General features: G+C 37.7%; 1 protein-coding gene across 5 annotated transcripts; it reads right to left on the bottom strand.

Annotated features, from left to right (window-relative positions):
• Window positions 1-1,323: 1,323 nt before the first annotated feature.
• LOC114319786 (uncharacterized) lies at window positions 1,324-21,578 on the bottom strand. 5 transcript variants are annotated; one of them, XM_082884291.1, is made up of 6 exons: window positions 21,142-21,578; window positions 18,684-20,019; window positions 10,628-10,897; window positions 9,481-9,636; window positions 8,267-8,389; window positions 1,324-1,703 (listed from the first exon to the last, which is right to left on the bottom strand). In XM_082884291.1, exons 1-5 carry the CDS (start codon window positions 21,147-21,149, stop codon window positions 8,270-8,272), a joined length of 1,890 nt encoding a protein of 629 aa, XP_082740417.1. In that variant the 5' UTR covers window positions 21,150-21,578; the 3' UTR covers window positions 1,324-1,703; window positions 8,267-8,269. The 5 variants fall into 5 exon arrangements, with proteins under 5 accessions (XP_082740417.1, XP_082740416.1, XP_082740419.1 ...); XM_082884290.1 differs by lacking the exon at window positions 1,324-1,703 and adding an exon at window positions 5,235-5,632; XM_082884293.1 differs by lacking the exon at window positions 1,324-1,703 and adding an exon at window positions 6,535-6,876.
• Window positions 21,579-22,329: the final 751 nt, after the last annotated feature.

Below are 22,329 nucleotides of genomic sequence, written 5' to 3'. Positions count from 1 at the left end.
ATCCATTAATTTTTTTATTATAATAATAATCTTAAATAAAATTATTAAAAAAGATATAAATAATTTTAAGACACCACATCTCATAATTAAGTCCACACATTTATTATATTATGAGTTAAAATTTATGAGAGCACCTATCTCCTTCACCACCCACCCATCTTTTTTAAATTTCACCTTCAAAATCTACCCACCCTCAAAATCTTAAAAATTCTTTTGCGGCAATATTTCGCGATAACTATGGCAACTATTTAATTACCTACACTTCTCCAATAATGATAATGAATGAAAGTTTTTTCAGCAACTACAGCTCTATAAAACAAGAAGAGTATAACAACAAAAGTTCAGAGAAAATTCATAACTTTGACGGTCTTCGTAACTCAAAAGAAATTAGCTTTATAAGGGTAAGTTTCTTAAAAAAAGGCAAAAATAATAAAAATTATTCATCATTTTGTCAAGACTGAACTCCCGAACATATAACCAAAATTTTGGAATATAGTCCCAAATATTGTTTATTTGTTCAGGAACAAGTAACCGAACATTTATTTTCCCATGTTATGAACAAGTATATAGAGATGAAGTAGTAATCAACTTGATGAGGTTTGTTATAGTTTTTGGGAGAGAAGCTTTTTAGGGTGTGGGGATGTGCATTCAATTGAATGGGTAGAATGTTTTTACAATAATAATTTTCATATTATTTGGGAGGAGAAAAAAAAATTTAAAAGTTTTAAAATTTATAAGTGGGTGTTCAAAATAATTAATGGAATACAAATAGTAACATTCTTTAATAATAATAAAAAAATCATAATTGTTTTTGGGACAACTAAAAAAAATTCCAGGTTTGGAACCTTCTAACAAAATAAATTTTAAGTTTTTTATTTTATCAATTTAAATTTTAATCTTTTAATTTGTTTTCAATTTGAACCATTAGCCCTTCTTTTTTTTTTTTTTTTTTTTGTTAAGTAAAATCGACAAAAAAAAAATATTTTAGTTGTTAAACTCAATGTAAAAATACATAAAATGTCTAAAATATCATTTTTTTATTGAGTTTAATGATTAAAATATATATTTTTCTATCGATTTTACTTAACGAAAATAGACAAATAATTTAGATTAAAAATAAATCAAAAATTTAGGATTTAAATTGATGAAATTAAAAAGGGGTATTTTTTTTAAGGTACCTGATATTATGATTTTATAGTATAAAGGACATCAACTATTTTCATGATGTCTAAGGTCCCTCAACATCAATCCAGAGAAATTTCAGTCCTAGAGAAAATTCGATCCAGAGAAAATTCGATCCAGAGAAAATTCAACCAAAGAAAATTTAATCCAGAGAAATTCTCTGGTCCAAACCAGAGAAAATTCAATTCAGAAAAATTCAATTCTGTCTAAAATTTACCTCTCATTGTAGCCAAAATGAGGTGTACAGTTCTAGAAACTAAAGAACGAGAAAATGAAAAACATGAGTTGCAGAGATAAATCTCTCAACAGCAACGGTATACGGACACAGCTCGTTGCCTTGAAGGTGGCATGCACATAATCACCATGATGAGTATGAGAACAATTAGCATAAGAGTTGACTTGATATCTGGAGCTTCGTCTTCACATTCTGCCATGATCAACACTTCTTGCTCAAGCTTTCTGCTTCTTTAGTTTGTTTCTCTGTAAACTGTCAGTTTGATGCTTTTGCTTGTTCTTGTACTCTGCCCAGAATAAAATGTGAAGTTGTGGTTAACAACCAAGTTGACTTGTTAATTATTTAGTGCCTGAGTTGGGAGTATACATTGAATTTGCATTTAGTTTCTTTGAATTTGCATTTAGTTTCTTTGAATATTTGACCTAAAATTCAGTTCAAATGAAAAAAAATAATCGAAATAGATGTTTTGTGAGCTAAATTACCAGAGAAATTCTCAATCCAGAGAAAATTCTCAACCTAGAGAAAATTCAATTCCATTGCCAAATACTCCTGGAAGCTTGAATCCAGAGAAAATTCAAATTTCTCTGGGTTGAATCTAGAGAAATTTGAGAAATTCTATTACTAAGAAGGTGGAGAATTTAAAAAATAAAAAAAATAAAATAAAAAAAAAAGAACCTATTTTAACCTCCTTCACTTGTGCATGTGTTTGGTCTCCAAGAAACTGTGAAAAAATTATTGAAAATTTTCAAATTCAGTGTTGTATTTTGGTTGTAAGTGGCTGTATTGATGTTTCAAATTTTCAGATTCAAAGCATCAATCGGAGCTCTGTTTGACGAGGTCTGGTAACCCTTTCACATTGATTCTCTTTCCAATCTTTTTCTTGCCCAACAAAACCACCCACCTGAAATCGAGACAGAAACTTGATTTCTAGAGAAAATGAGGGACAGAGGGAGTAGAGAGAGAGAGATGTAGGTGTTCCATCTGATCTCGCTACCTCTAACATTGGGCATGGTGGTATTGATGCTGTGGTACTTCACTGGACCATATGTGCCTTGCTACGTCCTCTTCACCGTCGGCTACACCTAGTCCTGCTCTATCTCTGTATGTATGTATGTATGTACATGTTTGTGTGTGTGCGTGAGAGTAGACAAAAGGAAGGGGCAGAATTTCTCTGTGATAAACAAGAGGGACCTTAGACATCAAAAAATAATTTTGTGAATCTCTTCCATTATGAAAAGTGGGAGAGGGACCCTAGACCAATTTTCCCAATTAAAAAGTCAAGATTTATTTTATTACCAGGGTCAAATCTTGTAATTTTTTTATAATTTTCCTTTTTTCCTATTTTTTTATATATGTTTTTATAAAAAAAAAAAAAAAACTAATATTTAAAAAAATCACTTCACAAACAAATTCTTAATTTTTTTTTTTTTAGTGACAAATTTTGCTTTCGTAATATGTGCACATATTCTTTGGAGATTAAATACTTTAACGCCCTATCATTCATATACTAAAATAAAACACATCACTAATTATTTAGGGAGTCTCTATAAATTTACTTTAAAAAAATTATTCAACGCCAAGAAAAATCAGTGGGACATGTAGAAGACTCAAAATCTCACAGATGATTATATGATCCATTTAGGACATGTGTACATTTATTTGAGGAAAAATGTTATAAGATTCAAATTTTTTACTAAATAAATTATTAAATGTCTCATCTGGGTGTAGAGTTCATAAAAGTGTAGACCCCACCCCATGTGACCCCACATCCATGTGAGACATTTGATCATTTATTTAAAAAATTTAATATTCCTAACATTACCTTTTTATTTATGCGAGTATATTTTACATGAGCATAGTGGTAATAACGATGTGGCGATCCTAGCCGTGTTTGGCATTGTTTCGTTTTTCGGTGTTTTTTTTTTTATTTTTTGTTTTTTTATTTTTTTAGTAACAAAAAAATAAATATTCTAAAATTATTGAACAACAATTTTGAAAGGAAAAAAACAAAATACCAACTTGAAAACCCCTAAGTTATTTTCTTATATTTTTTAAATTATTTTTACACAAAAATAAAGAGATATGAAAATTCTGAGCCGGGTGTTTTTGAATTTGCTATCATTTTCATTTTTTGATTGTTGTTCTCAAAGACACGTTAATAAATTAAATATATATATATATATATATATATTAATTTGTATATCATTATTCTTTGCCATATTGTTTAGAAACGAATATTAATATCTTTTTTTTTTACTTTTCTTTTCCACTTTATTATGTGGGGGATATTAGGATTTTTAATCTTGCCTAGGGCACGTACTGACCAAGTGCGTATCAAAAGCTGCCAATTTTTTTGTGCACTAAAAATAAATAATGATGTGGTTATTCTGAATGTGTAGTAAAATAAAATACATCACTAATTATTTAGGGAGTCTAAATTTACTCCAAAAAAAATTATTCAATGCTAAGAAAAGTCAGTGGGACATATAGAAGATTCAAAATCTTACAGATGATCATATGATCCATTTAGGACATGTGTACATTTATACAAGTAGATTTTATATGAGTATAGTGGTGATAATGATGTGATTAGACGTGTTTGGTATTGTTTCATTTTTTGGGTTTTTTTTTTCTTTTTTTAGTAAAAATAAATAAATTTTCTAAAATTATTTAACAAACTATTTTGAAAGAAAAAAACAAAATACTAGCCTGATATTTTCTTATGCTTTTTTAAATTATTTTTACACAAAAGTAAAGAGATATGAAAATACTGAGCTGGGTGTTTTTGAATTTGCTATCATTTTCATTTACAACAATGTTAGAGACTTGCAAAAAACACAGCCCCCAACTCATCTATGATTGTTTTAGGAAGGAAAAAAAAAAGCATGATTGATCCACATCATTTTGAGAGTCATGGAGATCCCAACTTTAGGGGTCCTAAGCATTTTTGCCTCACTTATTGCTTCTTGTTCTCAAAGACACGTTAGTAAATTTTTAAAAAAAAATAAATCAATTTGTATATCATTATTCCTTGCCATATTGTTTAGAAAATAATATTAATATATTTTTTCTTTACTTTTCTTTTTCACTTTATTATGTAGAAGGGAATTTTACAATTCTTAATCTTGCCTAAAACGTACTAGCCACTAACCAATTTTTTGTGCACTACAAACAAATAATAAAGCAAAAATTATCATGAGAAATGAGATTAATATAGTGTGTTTAACTATAAAGCGATATATGCACATATGATTTTCATGTTCTGAAAATTATGATATCCTGCACATACACCGTGTTTATTGCGTAAATTTATATATAAACAAAAAAAAATTGATGAAATTCAATGGATGATATATAGTTTTGTTGGGACCTAGCCAATGGCGATTATGTAGCATAGTTATCAAAATCATGATTCACATTACAGAATTGTACAATTTTAAATTATCCAATTGATGATTTAAATCAGTATATAATTGATAATATAACAAAATCAAAATGAAATCATAGTAGAATTGTAGTGAGAGCAACTCTGAATTTTGAAAACCTTGTTCTTTGCTCGTTATAGTGATAATTTGGAAAATTATGATATGTTTGTGAACTTGAGTAAAATTACTCAATGACTATTTAAGTAAATTGTGTCGACAAATATATAATCCTATCTTTAGTTAGTAAATATATACAGTACGAAAATTGCATTATGTCATATTTATATTTTCTTTTTTCTTAATTAGTCAGAAAGGTACTACTCCAACCATAATTATACATTTTAGATGGGGATTTGGGAATTGAAAAAATACCATAGAGAAATTGAAAAAAGTTAAAACAAAAACTACTTTTCTTTCATTTTGGATGGGGACTTGGAAATCAATCATCATAGTACATCCTCAAGAGGGGGAAAAAAAAACAGAGAAGCATCTGGAAATTCCCAGATGAATTTTTCCCCAGGCTACAAACAAATATTCAGATCTTAATTTCTTTAATTTTTACAAATGATCTCCGAATTGTGATCTAAAAATTAAACAATTCAAATCATCAAGATAGAACTCGTAGCAAGCTCCACAAGCCCAAATAACACGGTCCAATGTGCACTGGAATATGCACTCTTAAAAAGTACCAAAATGTAGGCCTATTTGGCAATGGTTCAAATAGTCACTTTTGACTAGTTGAACCAAAAATAATTTATCCGTTTGACAATATGGCTTGATCTTGATTTAGCTAACAAAAGGAAGAAAAAAATAAATAAATTTTTCACTCAATTTTTGAATAACAAAAAAATAATATCAACTTATTTAATAACTATTCTTTCCTTTAAAAAAAGGTATTTATCAAACGCTATCTAAAAGTGGGTAGTCATTAAACATGCAAAATGTCCAGGTTGTTAGGTAGTACAAGAACTCCAGTACGATGACCAAAAGTCTTTAAGGGAAGTAACACATGAAGACTGAAAAGATAGTACACAATAATACTATTCTATGTACTTCATAGCCTTATATCTATCTATCATATATACGACAACGGGGAAGAGACAGAAGAAGACGATTGGGCACAAGTTGAGTGTGGGAAGAAATCACAAAAGAGAGAAGAAAGTATGCAAAAAGATCTTAAAAACATAATTGAGTGCAGCGTTGATGAATCATCCCATTTCATTTACAAAAAAATTGTGGTTTCATCCGCGCTGCACTCAATCATGTTTTTAGCTCTCTTCCAAACAGTTTCAATGTAGAGAACCAAATTGATCCAACAGGTTTCTTTTCTTTTCTGGCATTTTCAAATTGATGATGACTGTGTGTGTGTGCATAAACTGCTGCGCTGCACTCAATCATGTTTTTAGCTCTCTCCAAACAGTTTCAATGTGGAGAACCAAATTGATCCAACAGGTTTCTTTTCTTTTCTGGCACTTTCAAATTGATGATGATTGTGTGTGTGTGTGTGTGTGTGTGTGTGTAAACTGCTGCCCAACTTCTAGTATTATTAAATTCTGCAATTTTCCTAGTTTGACAAAATCATATCCCGAATTTAGGTTGTATCACTGCAACTTCTTAAAAAAGAAATTTCTACATCTTTTGCCCAAAATATTGGACGGTGCCTGCCTACCAACTATGAACTCAAAAACACAATTTTGACTCAATTAAGAATATCATTGAGTCAACTCAGTTTAACTCAAGCTTAGATCATAACTTGGGATAAAGCATTTTCTATTGTCCCAGAATGGCTTAAAAACACGTCAATTAAAAAAGGCTAGTAAGAGACATTACACAACTTGTAGCATTTCCCCTCGAGTTACATTGGGATATACATATATACACACTAATGATTTTCTGATCTATATAAGTCACTAGGTTCCTTTTGTGTGATTCATTTTTTCATTAACTCAGTCAACTCAGACCGAGTCACTTCAAGTTTATAAGCATTGTCCCACCATCCATAGTAATCATAGAATTAGCATGTGTACAATGAGCCTATATAACAGATCATGTTCAAGTAAGGTTGTAACAATTAAGAAATAATGTATATGCATCTTTCAATTAAGAAACTGAAACGATACTAATTTGAAAATCAGGCTAATAAAGTCATTCAGGTAATGGCTCAAACCAGGACCAGGGTGTTGGAATATGCATGACAAAACCAAGAAAAAAAAAAGCAAACAAACTACAACAACGTGACAACAAATCTAAGAAAAAGATTGCCTGCCAACTATGAAGCATGGACACGGCAGATTTCATGCCGTGGCAGTGTCTGACACGGGGACACACCAGGGATACGGGAACACGCCGGGGACACGTACGGGACACGCCGGGTGGCGTGTCCCTTTAATTTAATTATTTTTTTGCAGGGGACACTATGGAGACACGGCGGAGACATGCGTGTCCACCAAATTTGGACATGCGTGTCCAAATCTGGACACAGAGAGCAAAAAAGAAGAGTAAAGGAGAAGGGTAAAGGTCTTGAAACAAACCTGGACTTCGATCCAGTCCAGTCGACTCGCCGGCGACCTCCATCCCCTTCGACTTCGACGATCCAGTCGCCCTTCGACTTCGACGAGCTCTCTCTCTCACCTTCTCTCCCTCGCGATCGCGATCGATCGCTTCTTCCTCTCTCTCTCTCAGTCGCGTCTTTATCTTCTTTAATCTGCTGGATTCATATATGTATATAATATATAACTATTATTATAATCTGCTGGATTCATATATATATATATATAATATAACTATTATTATTATATTATAATAATAACTGAAAGTATTATTATTATAATAGTTATAAAGGATGTCACCGGTTATTATTATATAACTATTATATTATATATACTTACATATTAATAAAAATAAATAAACATGTATATAAAATAAAATAAAAAAATTAATTAAAACATATTACTTAAAAAATATAATAAATAAATAAAATAATTAATATGTATTAAAATAAAACTATTTATAAAAAAATTAAAAAATCTGCCGTGTCCCCTGTCGTGTCCGTGTCCCTATTTTTTAAAAATTGACGTGTCCCGTGTCCGTGTCCGTGTCCGTGCTTCATAACCTGCCAACCCTCACCCAGCCACCATAAAAAGAAACCAACGTTTATTTCGTCTGTTGAATCCCTAAAATGTCTTGCTTTGTAAAATGTAATAATTACGCAAATGCAAACAAGATGTACATATAGGCATCTTGCCAGTGAAAGTAAAGAATAATAACAACAGAGCAGGTGTGAAAGAAAACAGATTTGAAACATTCCACTTTATGCCAGGACTATTATGTGTGTACCCTTATTTCTCGGGACCGTAATTTGTTTCTCTTTTGTTCAAAAATTTATGTCAAAATTGTGCGAGGAAAAAATGGAACAGACAGGCACCTTTTAAGGAGCCATGAGTCCTTCAATTGTGGAGAAGAAAGACTCCGCCCAGTCAGCTTTGAATAGCAAAGTTTGCAATGTGTGCATCACATCATACCCCGGATCAAGCTTTCGTTGCCAACCCTAGAAGAAAGAAAAAAGATGGACAAAGAAAAAGTATTTAGAGAGTGACTAAATTGGATGACATACTATTTATTAGAGCTAGCATATTGTTAAAGAACCTTTTTCCTCCGTCAAGCAGAACAATTAAATATAACAATAAAAACTACATAAAAATATTGAAGCTAAAAAATGATGCAATCAAATCATGGCTGGTAAAACAACTTCCATATTCTTCCAAAATATGGAAATTGTCACTTGCAACACATGAAGGAGCTTACTCCAAGTCCAACAATCCTATTGCACTTGACCAAAAAATTTAATTTCATTAACCTCAAGGGATAGATGAGATGGCCAGGAACACACCATCAAGAAGTAGAGGGTTTGAGTTCGAGTCTTCCCCTTGGGACCAACTAGGAATTCATCCTGTTAATTACTAGATAGATGTAGGAGTGGGGACTACAGTCTACGTGTGCCAGGGATTAGTAGGGTGCTCTACGAGACCCAGACATTTTTGTTCGCCATGAAAACAGAAAAAAGGGAGGAAGGAAGGGAGAGAGGGAGGGGGGGCATGGGTTCTGGAGAAGAAAATCAAATAAATGCTATAGAAACAAGAGTCTAAGGATCCGAGTGCAATTTGAGAGATTAATAAAAATAAGTACCATCGATTATGAAAGAGAGAGATAACACTATATTATCATCTACTAGACTACTAGTTAATAGCCATGATAAATCACAACGAAAATTGGGGTAAGACTCAAACTATTGTTGACATCAAACCTACGAGTTACAAAACTAGTAGTAACAACGAGATAATCTAACAGAATGTTGATGACTCAATCAATCAGTACAGCGCACTGGAATATGAAATCCTTCTATCAAGTAGCATAGTAAGCAGAATATTAGTGGCATTAAGGGTGGCAGAAAAGCTAAGATACAATATGCAAGAAGCAGACAAAGAAAAACAAATGTTCAAAAATGAAATTTTCGTCTAAAAAGAATTTCCAGACAGTAATGATGTCAAGTAAAATTTCACAGATATCCCCTTAAAATATTAGTTCTACAATTTATTCAAAAGGCCAAAACTGATACATTTAAGGAACGCCAGACAATACCTCTAGGACCAACATGGTTACCATCACAGTGCAGACATTACCATCGATGTTTACTCTATGACGCCGAACTTGCTCAAGCAATTGTTGCATGCACTCAGCAGGGTGAACAAAACCACCTTCTGCAGAACCCCAGTAGCTAAAAGTTTGTTCTACCTCCTGGGAAACCAGTAAAATCTCATTTTAAAAAAATAAATAAATGACTAAAAAAATATACAACTCCAAACACTGATTTTTTATTAATCAATTAAAGGGATAAGCAGGTTACTGGTTTATTCAGTGGGGGGGGGGGGGGGGGGGACATAACAAGAACAAAGCCAAAGCTGATGTAGATGTAGTGCAGTGGCATGGCATCTCAAAGGGATAAGCGGGTTACTGGTTTGTTCTTACTGTTCATTATGAATGAAAGTAAAGAGGAACACTTGTACATAGGTATATTCATACATACATATACACAAAAACCATACGTTGAACGATTAAGCTGCTTAGTTTTAAGCTGGTAAAATGGCTTTAGATTAGGCATAATACACCTGAACCCACCTCAAGCACAAGCAAGCAACATAAAACATATATTGATGCTGTGACAGACAGTCAATGGTTAACAAACCCATTACGCACAATCAAAAGAAGCTCACCCAGATAACATAAAGCTTGATAAGATGTGTTGATTTTTGCTAACACTTCTAGTAAAATCGCATATCTAGTACCTTGAATGGATGTTGCAAAACTGTCAGATTCTATAAAAGTATGTTGTTGCTATGAGCATAAGATCCAAAATAACATGTATTCTATACACGCTTTAAAATATATATATATATATATATATATAATAAAAAATAAAAAAAGAAGAGGAAGGTGGCTGGTTTTTTATAAACTATAAAGGTTATTTAGCATTAAATAAATAATCTGTAAAGGTCGAAGGTATCTGTCCACCATATAACTGCTTAGGAGGGAATAATGTGTTGTTCAGAATGTTTTTCTTTAGAGAAACTCTAAAACTGCACCTCCAACTTAACTAAGACAATATAATTTTGTGGGAAATCTAAAAATTGAAGTACATGCAACAGAATAGCTGCAGATAAAGTATAATAGGTGAACTAAGAATGAGCATCATTTTGTGTGAAGACAATATAGAAGACTTTCATGTTACCTCAATGAAAGCCTCTGGGTTTGGGCAGTCCTGTTGTTTAGATAATTTAAGTGTACACTCTGCAGCGGTGCGACCGTCTTGAAGCGCTACTGCCTTAAAAAACTCTAGTAAAGTGATTCGATCTTTCCTAGAAAGTTCAGCAGTCATGCCTACATCAAGGAAAATGACATGAGGCCTTGAATTAAATAGCTGTTTACTTGAAGCCTTACTCTCAGATGATCTGACAAGAATATTTCCTGGATGCATATCCGCATGAATAAAATTGTCCACCTGGAAAAATAAAATAAAATCTCAGATCAATTATTAAACTATTTTACTATGGAAAAAACTAATGAATCCATAGCGAGTCAATTTATTATTGACAGTGTTATAACAAGGATACAAATTAAACTATGCAAAAGAAATATTAAGATTAAGAAAGGTTGTATTAAGATAACTTCTTTTTTTTTTTGGATAAATAAGCAAACCATTTATTGAGAGAGCATCAAGACGATGCAAAGAATATAAAAACTAGTCAAAAGCTAGAAGCAACCCAACCAAAACTGCACGAAAACATCAAGGCAAAGAACAACGAAGACTGAAACTAAATCAAGTCCTCTACAAAATCAACAAAAGACAAAACATTCGGGTCTACTGACAATGATAGCCACCTGTGCAACACAAGAAACAAACGCCGCTCCAACCAAACCCCAGTACGCATCTCCCATAAGAATACCCTCCTATTATGCTCCAACCAAACTAGCCACATAAGACACTGCCCAACCAATAACCATGCCTTCTGCCTTCTCTTTCCCACCCTCCCCCCAACCCAACTTTGTAACACCGGCCCCATTGTCCCCAGTTGAACCCAAGCCAAACCGAAGATAGAAACTATAAACATCCAAAGGCGTGAAGCCATCGAACAACAAAATAAGCAGATGGTCCACTGTCTTCGCAGCTCCACAACATAGACAATACCAATTCACCAAAATATGACCACGACGAATCAAGTTATTAATCATCAAAATATGACCTAACGCTGCTATCCACACAAAGAAGGCCACTTTGGACGGACAACCCACCACCCAAACACTCTTCCACGAGAATGGCACCCCAACCCCTCCCGCAAGCCTATGGAGCAAAGAATAAACAGAAAATACCCCTTTAAACTTTAGGCACTCCCACCTCATCGAATCCTCTCCAACCCCTCCAAACCGAAGACCGTATAGAAAACCCAACAAATCCAACAATTGCCCCTCTTCCCAATCCTGCAGCACCTCACGACGCAACCCAACATTCCACACCACCACCTGGCCTTGCACCTGGGAATAAGAAACCACTGTTGCCTCCCGATCAAGCACAATACAAAAAATCAACGGGAACCTCACCTCCAATGGGCCCTCGCCACACCACCAATCCTGCCAAAACCGAACTCGATCCCCCACCGCAACCCGAAAACATACTTTGTTCCAAAATTCCTCCCGGCCCAACCAAATACCCTTCCACAAACTACACCCACACGACTGTCGAACCTCCTCCGTACTCCAATCCCCCCTACCCAACCCATATTTAGCCCCTACCACCTTTCGCCACAACCTCTCCCTCTCTACCCCAAACCGCCATAACCACTTCCCCAAAAGAGCCAAATTAAATGAAACGAAACTCCAAATCCCTAACCCCCCCCCCCCCCCCCCCCCCGCCCCCCCAATCGCCTTAAGAGAACAAATCTAATTCCAAGCTACTAGATGATAATGGAAAGACTCAAACCTTCCACCCCATAAGAAATCCCTCTATAGCTTCTCCAACGTCTTTGCAACAGACACCGGAATGACATGAACTGACATAAAATAAGTCGGAATGCTCAAAAGGACACTCTTAATTATTGAGACTCGCCTCCCTTTCGATAGATATTGCTGCTTCCAACCTGCCAAACGACACTGCACCCTATCTACAACCCCATCTCACACCCCTATAGCCTTAAAAGAAGCACCCAAAGGTAACCCCAAACAAGCTGTGGGCAAAGCCACCATCTTGCACCCCAAAATAGCAGCCAAAATAGGTAAACATGCCACTTCACCAACCAGAATCATCTCTGACTTCCCCAAATTCACCCGTAGCCCCGAAACCGCCTCAAAACAGAGAAGAACACACCTCAAATAACCAACCTGACCATCCTCTGCTCCACAGAAAATAAGAGCATCATCCGCATAAAACAAGTGAGACACCACTAAACTTGGATACGGAGCTAGGCCCACCTCGAAGCCCGTCAACAAACCCCTCTAAACCGCATTAGATAACAACCGCCCCAAAGCCTCCATAATCAATATAAACAATAAAGGAGACAATGGGTCGCCCTGCCGCAAACCCCAATGAGTTGGGAAAAATCCTACTGGCGTCCCATTCACTACGATAGACATCCGAACCGTCGATATGCAAAACTGAATCCATTGCCTCCACAATGCCCCAAACCCCATTCTCTCCAACATATACATCAAAAACTGCCAGTTAACATTATCATACGCCATCTCAATTAGGGGTGGGCGCGGGTCGATTGCGGCCACGGAACCTCCAATCCGCCATCCGTCCGCCAGATTAGCGGATTGGAGAAAATCAATCCGCATCCGTCCGCCAATCCGGCGGATATGGATTGAGCGGATTGGCGGATGGATGCGAATTGGTTTGGCGGTTTAAGATTTTATAAATTTTCAACATAATTCAACTTGTGCACTTCCTCAAAAAAAAAAAAAAGTATTACAGTCAACGACTTAAAAAACTATTACAATCACTGTATGTCTCATCCAAAAAAAGAAAGTTTGAAACTTTAGAATATCACAATCATTGCATGGCTCATCCATATATTACAATAACAGCATGATTCATCCACATAAAGTATTATAATCTGTGATTCTTAAAATATAATAACAATTCAAACCATCAAAACCATGAATAGGGCAGTAGTAGAGATTGTTTGTCTCTGTATTGTTACATCTATATATGTTTTTGAAAATAAAAACCAACCAGCATATATTATATTTTCTATTTATTATTTTTAGAGTTAAATTTAAAAACCAAAAAATATAGATAAGCAATACGTTTATTTTTTTCAATTCAAAAAATATATTCAAGTTGAAATTTTTTTTTCAACTGAATATTTAAACTCTTTTTCAATTGAAAACACAAAGAAAATATTTAAATAAATTGAAAACATGAAGTCTTATAAATTAATAGGGGTGTTCGCGGTTTGGTGGTTCGGTGGTTCGGTTGCGGCCAAAGGAATCTCAAATCCGCCATCCGTCCGCCAAATTGGCGGATTGGAGAAAATCAATCCGCAACCGTCCGCTCGTCATAACGCATCCGTCCAAAATGTGGCGGATCGGTTCGGTTCGGTCGGTTTTGGCGGATCGGTATATCCGCTCACCCCTAATCTCAATATCTAACTTGCAAATAAGGCCAGCTTGCCCCTACCGAATCCGCGAGTCAACACACTCATTTGCTACCAACACAGCATCCAAAATCTAACGGCCACCCACAAAAAGCATTCTAGGACTCTGACACCAACCCCTCCAAGACACTGCACAATCTGTTAGCCAAAACTTTCGCCAAAAGCTTGTATACACTCCCCAACGGGCTAATAGGACGAAAATCCCTAATGTCCTCCACTCCTCCTTTCTTTGGAGTTAAAGTTATGAAAGTAGCATTAAGACTCCTCTCGAACTGCCCTGTCTGATAAAACTGAGCAAACAAAGCTAACACATCTGACTTGACCACTTCCCAGCACTGTTGGAAGAAAAGCATAGTAAAACTATTTGGACCTGGTGCCTTGTCCCCAGACATTTTCTGCAGGGCCCCTAAAACCTCTTCCTCTAAAAATGGCCTCTCCAGCATTTGCTGATCCCCCTCTGAAATAGCATCAAACCGAACACCGTCCAACCCCGGTCTCCAAGGCGCATCTTCCCCTCGAAGCAGGTGCTGATAGAAACTCACTATGCCCTCCCGCACCTCTTCCTCCGATGATAACAACACACCGTTAACCCATATCGAACCAATCTGATTCACCCGACGATGAGCATTCGCCATACGATGAAAAAACTTCGTATTCCGATCCCCATCTTTCAACCACAAACATCTCAACCATTGGCAATAACTAACCTCCTCCATGTGAGCCACCTGACCAAACTCCTACCTCACCCCTGCCTGGGCCACCAAATCCTCATCTGTGAAATTTTCTTGAACTTCCTTTTCATCTAAACCGTGCAGAACCTCCAAAAAAGTAATCTTTTGGGTTTCCAACTGACCAAACACTGCCTTTAGAAGCTTTAATTTCTTAGCCAACCTTCTACTGGGATCACCTATCACGTCATAACCGTCCCACTACGACTGAACTGCATCCACAAATCCTACAGCCTGTAACCACATATTCTCAACCGAAACAGTACCAGACCACTTCGAATCCCACCACTATCGAACAACACCGGCCAATGATTAGAAACAGGACACTCCAATCTTTGCTGACCCACTCGAGAAAAGTGCTCGTCCCAATCTCCCAAAATCAAAAAAGATCAAGACACGACATCACCCGGCTGCCAAACCAAGTGAAGTTGTCTCCCTGCATCGGCAAATCAATCAACTCTAGGTCATCAATCAGTGAAAAGAAATCCCACATAGATCTCCCTGCGGGGCCCAAACCCAACTTCTCCTCCGAACAACGCACCATATTAAAATCCCTCCCTACACACCACGGAACCGACCAACAAAAAGCAATACTATGTAATTCTTCCCAAAAGAAAGGCCGTTCTAACGCCCTCACCGACCCATACACTCTCATAAACACCCAACGGAAGTCATTCCCAATACAGCGAAAAAGACATGACAACAAAAAACCACCCTCCCTCTCGTCCTCTTTTTCCACTACCCTCCGATCCCAACATACTGGAATTCCCCTTGACACCCCAACAGCTAGCAAGAATGTCCAATCCACAAACCTACCCCCCCCCCCACATCTCCCTAACCACTTGCCAATCTATATTTTCCATTTTGGTCTCCTGGAAACATACAACATCTGCCTTCACCTTCCGCAATACCACCCGAACCGTCATCCTCTTGCCCCTATCATTCAATCCACACACATTCCAAGATAAGATTTTTAACCGCATGGCAACAATAGATGGCTAGCACACTCCTTCTTCATGGCCCTACCGCCGTCTTGTGACCCCACCTATCATAATTAACAGTGCACTGTAAGTTCCGCAACTCTCTAGCACCCTTTCCCTTTTGCCCAACAACCTGTAACTATTGCCCCACCGGATCAGTCCCTCTCCAAGATGCCTCTATGGCCGAAAACAACCTCATTGCTTCTTCTTCATGCCCAACAAATGAGACCCCAAGTAAGGAACTGACCTCCTTAATCTGCGGCAATACCCAAGCCGACACCTCTCCCAGACCTAGAGGGTCGTTGCCTTGAAAACCAGTTACCGGTGTCTCACTAACTGTCCCAACCTCTACGACAGTAGACTCCCCTATCTCCATTGCCAACGGTAGCAAAACTAGAGGTAGATTTTCACCCTCATCAGCCCATTGACCTACTGTCGCACCACCTTCTATCCCAATTCCATTGTCGACAGTATGGCGCAGCCCATCTCCCTCCTCAGAATCATCATCTGACCGCAAAATCAGCATCTGACTCACCTCACCCTTGCCCTCTATCGAGCTGGGAACGGACTGACCACGCGATGGCCTAGTCTCAGGACTATCACACTGCTCCGTTGGTCGATGACTCATCCCTGGCCGCCGATGTTCCTCCCCTGACGACGAAGACCCCACTGTTGACCGCGAGCCCACACTCCGATGTAATAGCTCAAAGACCCGATGCACAAGTGGATCCTCCTCGTAACCCGAATTCTGCAACGATAGGCCTTTTGGCAAAGGACCCAACCCATCCCCAAGAACCTGGGTTAAATTAAACTCTCCCAATTCACTCTGTGGGGCCCCGTTTAGGCAAATCGAAAAGGCCAAATTCTTCAGCCTCTGTAGAATTCACGGTTTGGGCCTGATTTGGTTCTGACTGGGCTATGTGGCCCACCTCTTGCTGGGTTTGGGGCCTCCAAGCCTGCCTAAGCCCATTCTCCTTTGGACCATGCCTCCGCTGATCCCCACCCCTGAAATCCCCAAATCGCTGAGGATGAGGATGAAATCCTAGCTGCCTCTCCAAACACTGATGTTGATTTAGTCCCCAAAATCCTCGCCACTCCTTCTGCCCATGATTCACACCTTCCATAGCCGTCCGAATCTTGACCCCAAAACCACCCGTCGACGGAGCAACCACCACCATCGACCCACTTTTCGATCAGATTGGAAGCGTGTAACGCCACAAACCCTATCGGACCAAAATCTACGGCAGAATCCCACTGAAGAGACCACGAACCCGTATCCGAACACAGCCTAGCAACTCCATCGATTCGTCCACCAACACAAAGCCGCCACACCTATTATCGATCTTGCGATAAAGCATAGTTAATTCGAAGATGGATCAGAAGGCCCAAAATCTATATCCAGTTGCCTCTGGCCAAAGCTAGTGCCTTGCCATCAGCACAAAGCGAGTCAAGCGACCACCAACTAAGAAACAAATCACGGCCAGCTATTGTCCACCTCTGACGCATCACCGCCTCCGCCTCTTGCCTCGATTGAAAGACCAATAGGTAAAATTGGCCTCCAATTCCATGAACCTCCACTGCCCCCGATGATTTCCACCAGTGATGCACCCAGTTAACGACAGCCATAGTGTCCAAACCTCTATCCCCTCATGCCCCCACCCACCCCACAACTGCTCTATCCAATGTATGAAACCAACCCCCTTCAGTTCTTTCCTGAACCACAACTTCCTCCTCAGCTCCATCCCGATGCACTGCCGCAATTGACTTCGATGGCTCCTGTGAATCAACCACCCTCTATTGGCTTTTCTGTTGTTTGGTCCAACCATCCCCAAAGGCAAAACCTTCCATAACCAAAGCACAGCCCTCTCATCCACCACCAAAATCAGATTCTGGCACAAAAATCTGTTCTCTACGGCCACCCGTCATGGCCACAATCTAAAAAGAGGAACTACCGTCCTCCTCTCGTGAAATCCACACCGCCACACTCCGCCGCCCCCCAAGCAAACATCCCAAGTAAGCCATACGGCCTGGATCCTGCGAGGCCCTTCGAAGCTTCTGGCAACACCACTCCACCTCATGCCCGCATAGAACAATCGCTCTGCGAAGGCCCTGACCTCGCTCCACAGTCTCCAAACGTCGACGCCCAATCGAGTCTTCCCCCTCTTCTTCAAACCCAAAAGAACGGCCTCCTAAAAAGAGAATCCGCTGCTGAGGGACGGCCTTCTCCCCAGAGAGCATCAATACACGCTTTTTAGAGCCTCAATTATGGATGTGCAATATCTAATCATACCTACCTAGATGACATTAGTGTGATAAGGCGAAGAACTTGTATTGTCAATGTTAATTGGTTTGTCTTTGTAATCGTATTATTAAGATAACTTTTACTGAAGTCTGACCGTTAGTCGTGCATATTGTACACCACCACGTTCATGCAATCCTAACTCCTAAGCAACCAAATTCCTTCAAGTATTGACCTACATTGGATGACCATAATGACCAAGAATATAGAATTTTCACTTCCTGAGCAAGGGAACTTCATTGCTACTCTAAATCAATTGTTTTTATGTATTGCTCAAGATAGTCTTTTGAAAAGTTTTACCATCTAACAATAAGTTCTGCATATAAATTTTAGTTTCATTCTTTCTTCACATATTTGGACAGAAAAATAGAAAATGCCAATCACAAATCAATGTTTCAGTAGGCATATTCCTCAGAGAGCTTAGCAAGTGAAACTTGTTTGTGATTGATGTATTCAAAGCAAGTCAATGGTGGAACATATTTGCTTGATTCAAGTAAATACACACTTAACAAAGCCAATTTCCACCAGTACAACAACAATGACAATATCATAATTTAACATAAGAAAAATGATAATATGACAATTTTTAACATAAGAAGAACTCCAACAAAAACAAATGAAATCCTACCAGTAGCATCTTTAGGAGTGCATGAGTCCCAATGTGAGCGAGGGCACTTTTAATGCGCTCATGTCCTTCAAGCTCATCAACATAGTGTAGAATATTTTCACCATGTTCATATGTTTCTACTAAAACAGCAGGATGAACCAGGGGATACAAAGGTTTTGGAAATGAGGCATCCTTCCATCTGCGAAAATTGTAAATGAAACGACTCAAATTAGCTGCCTCCCTTGCAAGATCAACTTGAGACATCATAAAAACAGCAAACTGTTGTATGCTTTCATCCAGTCTCAACCATTTCAACGTGGGGATGAACTTTGAAACTTTTGCAACCAAATTAATTAACACAAAATCCCTTCGAATTGCTTCACCAACGCCAGGATGTCTAATCTTCACAGCAACAAGAATAGGCTTAATATGTTGTTCAGGATATCGGAATTTTAAGGTAGCTCGGTGAACTTGAGCAACACTTCCAGATGCTACAGGCTCCTCTTCAAATTTTTCAAAAATTTCATGCAACTTCCTGCCAAATGCCTTTTCAATCGTTATTTTTGTGTAGGCATAGCTATGTGCTGGTGCTTTCGTGTGAAGCTTTGCAAGCTCAGTACATAGATCTCTAGGGAAGAGATCTGGTCTGGTTGCTGCCCACTGACCCCATTTAATAAAAGCTGGACCTGCTTTTTCCAATGTAAGATGGACAACGTGAATCCATTTCTTTCTAAACTCAATGCCAAGGCGGTCCGCAAAAGGAGCCATAACTACACAGGGTGAGAACAAAATTGCTAAATATATAGCTCTCAGAAACAATATTAAACCCTCTACAAGTGAGTACACAAATGAAGTCACGTAAACATGCCCATCTTGTGCATGCAAATGCAGAGCATTCCCTCTTGGGAAGTGTTCTGCCTCTGCCCATGTTCTTTTTGTCCAAACTAGCTCTCCAAGGATAAAAGCAAAAATACCAGGACCTACCACTTGTGAACGTGTTAATGCAATGCTCACTGCACAAGCAAGCCTACTTACTGGCGGTAGAACTGGTCCAGTATAGGAACAAATATGAGAAAGCCTTTTCCAGGCAATGTGAGCACGGTGTGATATAGTATTACTTGCTGAAAGGACATATAAGTTTTTCGAACTAGTACTCCACAAGTTTTCCTTTGCTTTGCATAACTTAAATGAAGTAAATCCGTTATTAGCGAGTTTATACAGCGAATACAATCTGCAAAGGGAGTAAGGGGGGCCGACCATAAATTTTGTCCCAGTATTATTAATCCCTGAACAGCTGGTCTTGCGGCTTGGGAGAAGTGAATGTGCAAGCCTCCTAACATTCCCAAACGCCAAAACTCTGCATTTTTAATGTATCATATGTTATATCATGCAAATTATGGAATTTGAAAATACCAGTAAGTTTGTAACAATAAAGCAATGGCGATGGAGATATAACTTCATCGTTATGATAAAATTTTAAGAAATTATAGTGTCTTCCTGTTTAAAAGTATTGCAGTCATGTAACTCAAAGCCCACATGGTGTTTAGCAAATAAATCCTAGAAATTTTCTAGAAATGGTATATAAGTTTTCATTTTATGTGAAAAGTGGTAGCTTTATACTTGAACTGTGCTCCTGCACTAGGTGACCCAAACTTTGACCATAACACTGAGCAACAACCCTCAAATACATGACACCACAACTCACGAATATCTATCACAACCATCATGGCATTATACCAGGCAACCTCGAAAGCATAACTAACAACCTTTCCTAGATTCATTTTCCATTAACACAAACAAAAACCATAATCAGATGCCTTTGTCACATGGCTAAGCATATTGACATTTCATGTAATTTTGTGAAGACATGCATTAATCTAAATGGACATAGATCACACAAATGGATTCACTGATAAAAAAAAAATTGGAGTATGTTCATAATTGCTATTCAGAATAACTTCTTGCCAAATGATGGTATATAATCTTATTTATTATAAACTTTTTAATAAGAGTTTAGTTTCTATCTTTTTTTCAAGAAATCAATCTTTATACTTGCTTTGCACTTTTCAGTTGGTAGGAGCTTTGCTTACAGTCGAGAGTGTTGTAAGCCAATCGACACACACTCCCTTCGAACCAATTTGATAAGGAATCTATCATACCCCTCATCTCCCAAGTGTCATAATAATTTCTTAACTTATACATGTGAAGGAGGAGGCAAATATCACTCTGTTTCAAATACCACCTTAAATTGAAAGCCTTTTCAAAATTAAAATTCAACAGACATCCAATGCACTCATAAAACTGATTCTCCCAATATTTCAATCAATGAAGAAAGCTAGCACAAGCAAGTCCTCATGACTACTATAAAAAAAAAAATCAAAATCAAAATCCAAACCCCAAAACATTACATCTACAATTACCCAACTGAGGTCGGTAATCAATACACGAATTGAAAATTTATCATAGAAAGGTTACAGACCTTGACATGGCGATAGATATCACGGTCGATCTGATCTACGATGTGAAGGTGGAGTACAAAACTTTCTTGCATTTTTAACAGAGAGGGCATGGATCATCGTTATCGCAATCGTATGGCGTGTCTCCAAAACCCTAGCCAGTCAGCAAACCTTGCCCGACGCATGGCCGGTGGTGGTGGTGGTGGTGGTGGTGGTGGCGGTGTCAGATGTTCCGGCGGGTGGGGTGGACGGTGGCGCCGCCGTATACGGTGGTTCACTACGGTCACTCTGGCCGTTGATGCAATGATGCTTGATGATAGGCCCTTCAGTTCTTCTTTTATAGTGACCCGTATTGGCTGTTTAGGTCGGATCTTTGTCTTTTTCTTCGGTTTGGGATCCGAAAACAGTCACCCGTTGGAGTTCTGGGGAAGAGGCTTTTGGTATTGGGTTCGGGTTGTATTTTGACTAGAGCTGTAGCCCAAGTCTTATAACCCTTGACTTCGGCCTCACTGGTTTACACGTGGACTTGAGCTTGTCGGCCCAGATAATGTAAAATATAAACGAAATATCTATATTTCCCCCTGCTTGGTCGGCCCAGATAATGTAAAATATAAACGAAATATCTATATTTCCCCCTGTTTGGTCGGCCCAGATAATGTAAAATATAAACGAAACATCTATATTTCCCCCTGTTTGGTCGGCCCAGATAATGTAAAATATAAACGAAAATGTAATGGAACATGAAATTTTTTTTTTAAATTTACTCCTTTTTTTTAGAGGGCCTTTTTAAAAAATTGAATATATAGTGTAGATTTAAAATTAGTAGGATGAAATTTTTTTTGTGTGTGTGTGAATGAATTTTTTGTGTTTTAGCATCGAAAGGCTAAAAAAATGCCATTCTATTTTATTTTACATTTATTTCAATGAACCAAAGATTTCATATTGTTGATATTTTTGTTTGTTTATTTTTCTCAAAAAAAAAATCGAAGTAACAAGTTGAAGTCGGTGGACCCGTAGTTGACCTCCTTTACCTATAAAAAATCAGGGTAATAAAAAAATTAAAACTTAAAATGAAACCACGGTAAATGTCCGTATTGTGTTTAGAAAAGGGAGTCTCCACACAGTGTATTGGAGTATGTTGTTGAGCTTCTAGAGTTTATTACGGGTTTTGTTTTAATAATTCGAATTATTCAATGTGAAGAGTTCGTTAA

Source organism: Camellia sinensis, chromosome 8, assembly GCF_055761805.1.
Source record: "Camellia sinensis isolate YWXY chromosome 8, ASM5576180v1, whole genome shotgun sequence".
Taxonomy (NCBI): domain Eukaryota; kingdom Viridiplantae; phylum Streptophyta; class Magnoliopsida; order Ericales; family Theaceae; genus Camellia; species Camellia sinensis.
This window is presented reverse-complemented; position numbering and strand designations above follow the sequence as displayed.

Coding starts and splice junctions, on each gene's coding strand:
- LOC114319786 (XM_082884291.1), bottom strand. Junction 10,898..18,683: donor CACTCCTAAAGATGCTACTG/GTAGGATTTCAT, acceptor TTATTTTTCCAG/GTGGACAATTTTATTCATGC. Junction 8,390..9,480: donor TAACCATGTTGGTCCTAGAG/GTATTGTCTGGC, acceptor TCTTTCTTCTAG/GGTTGGCAACGAAAGCTTGA.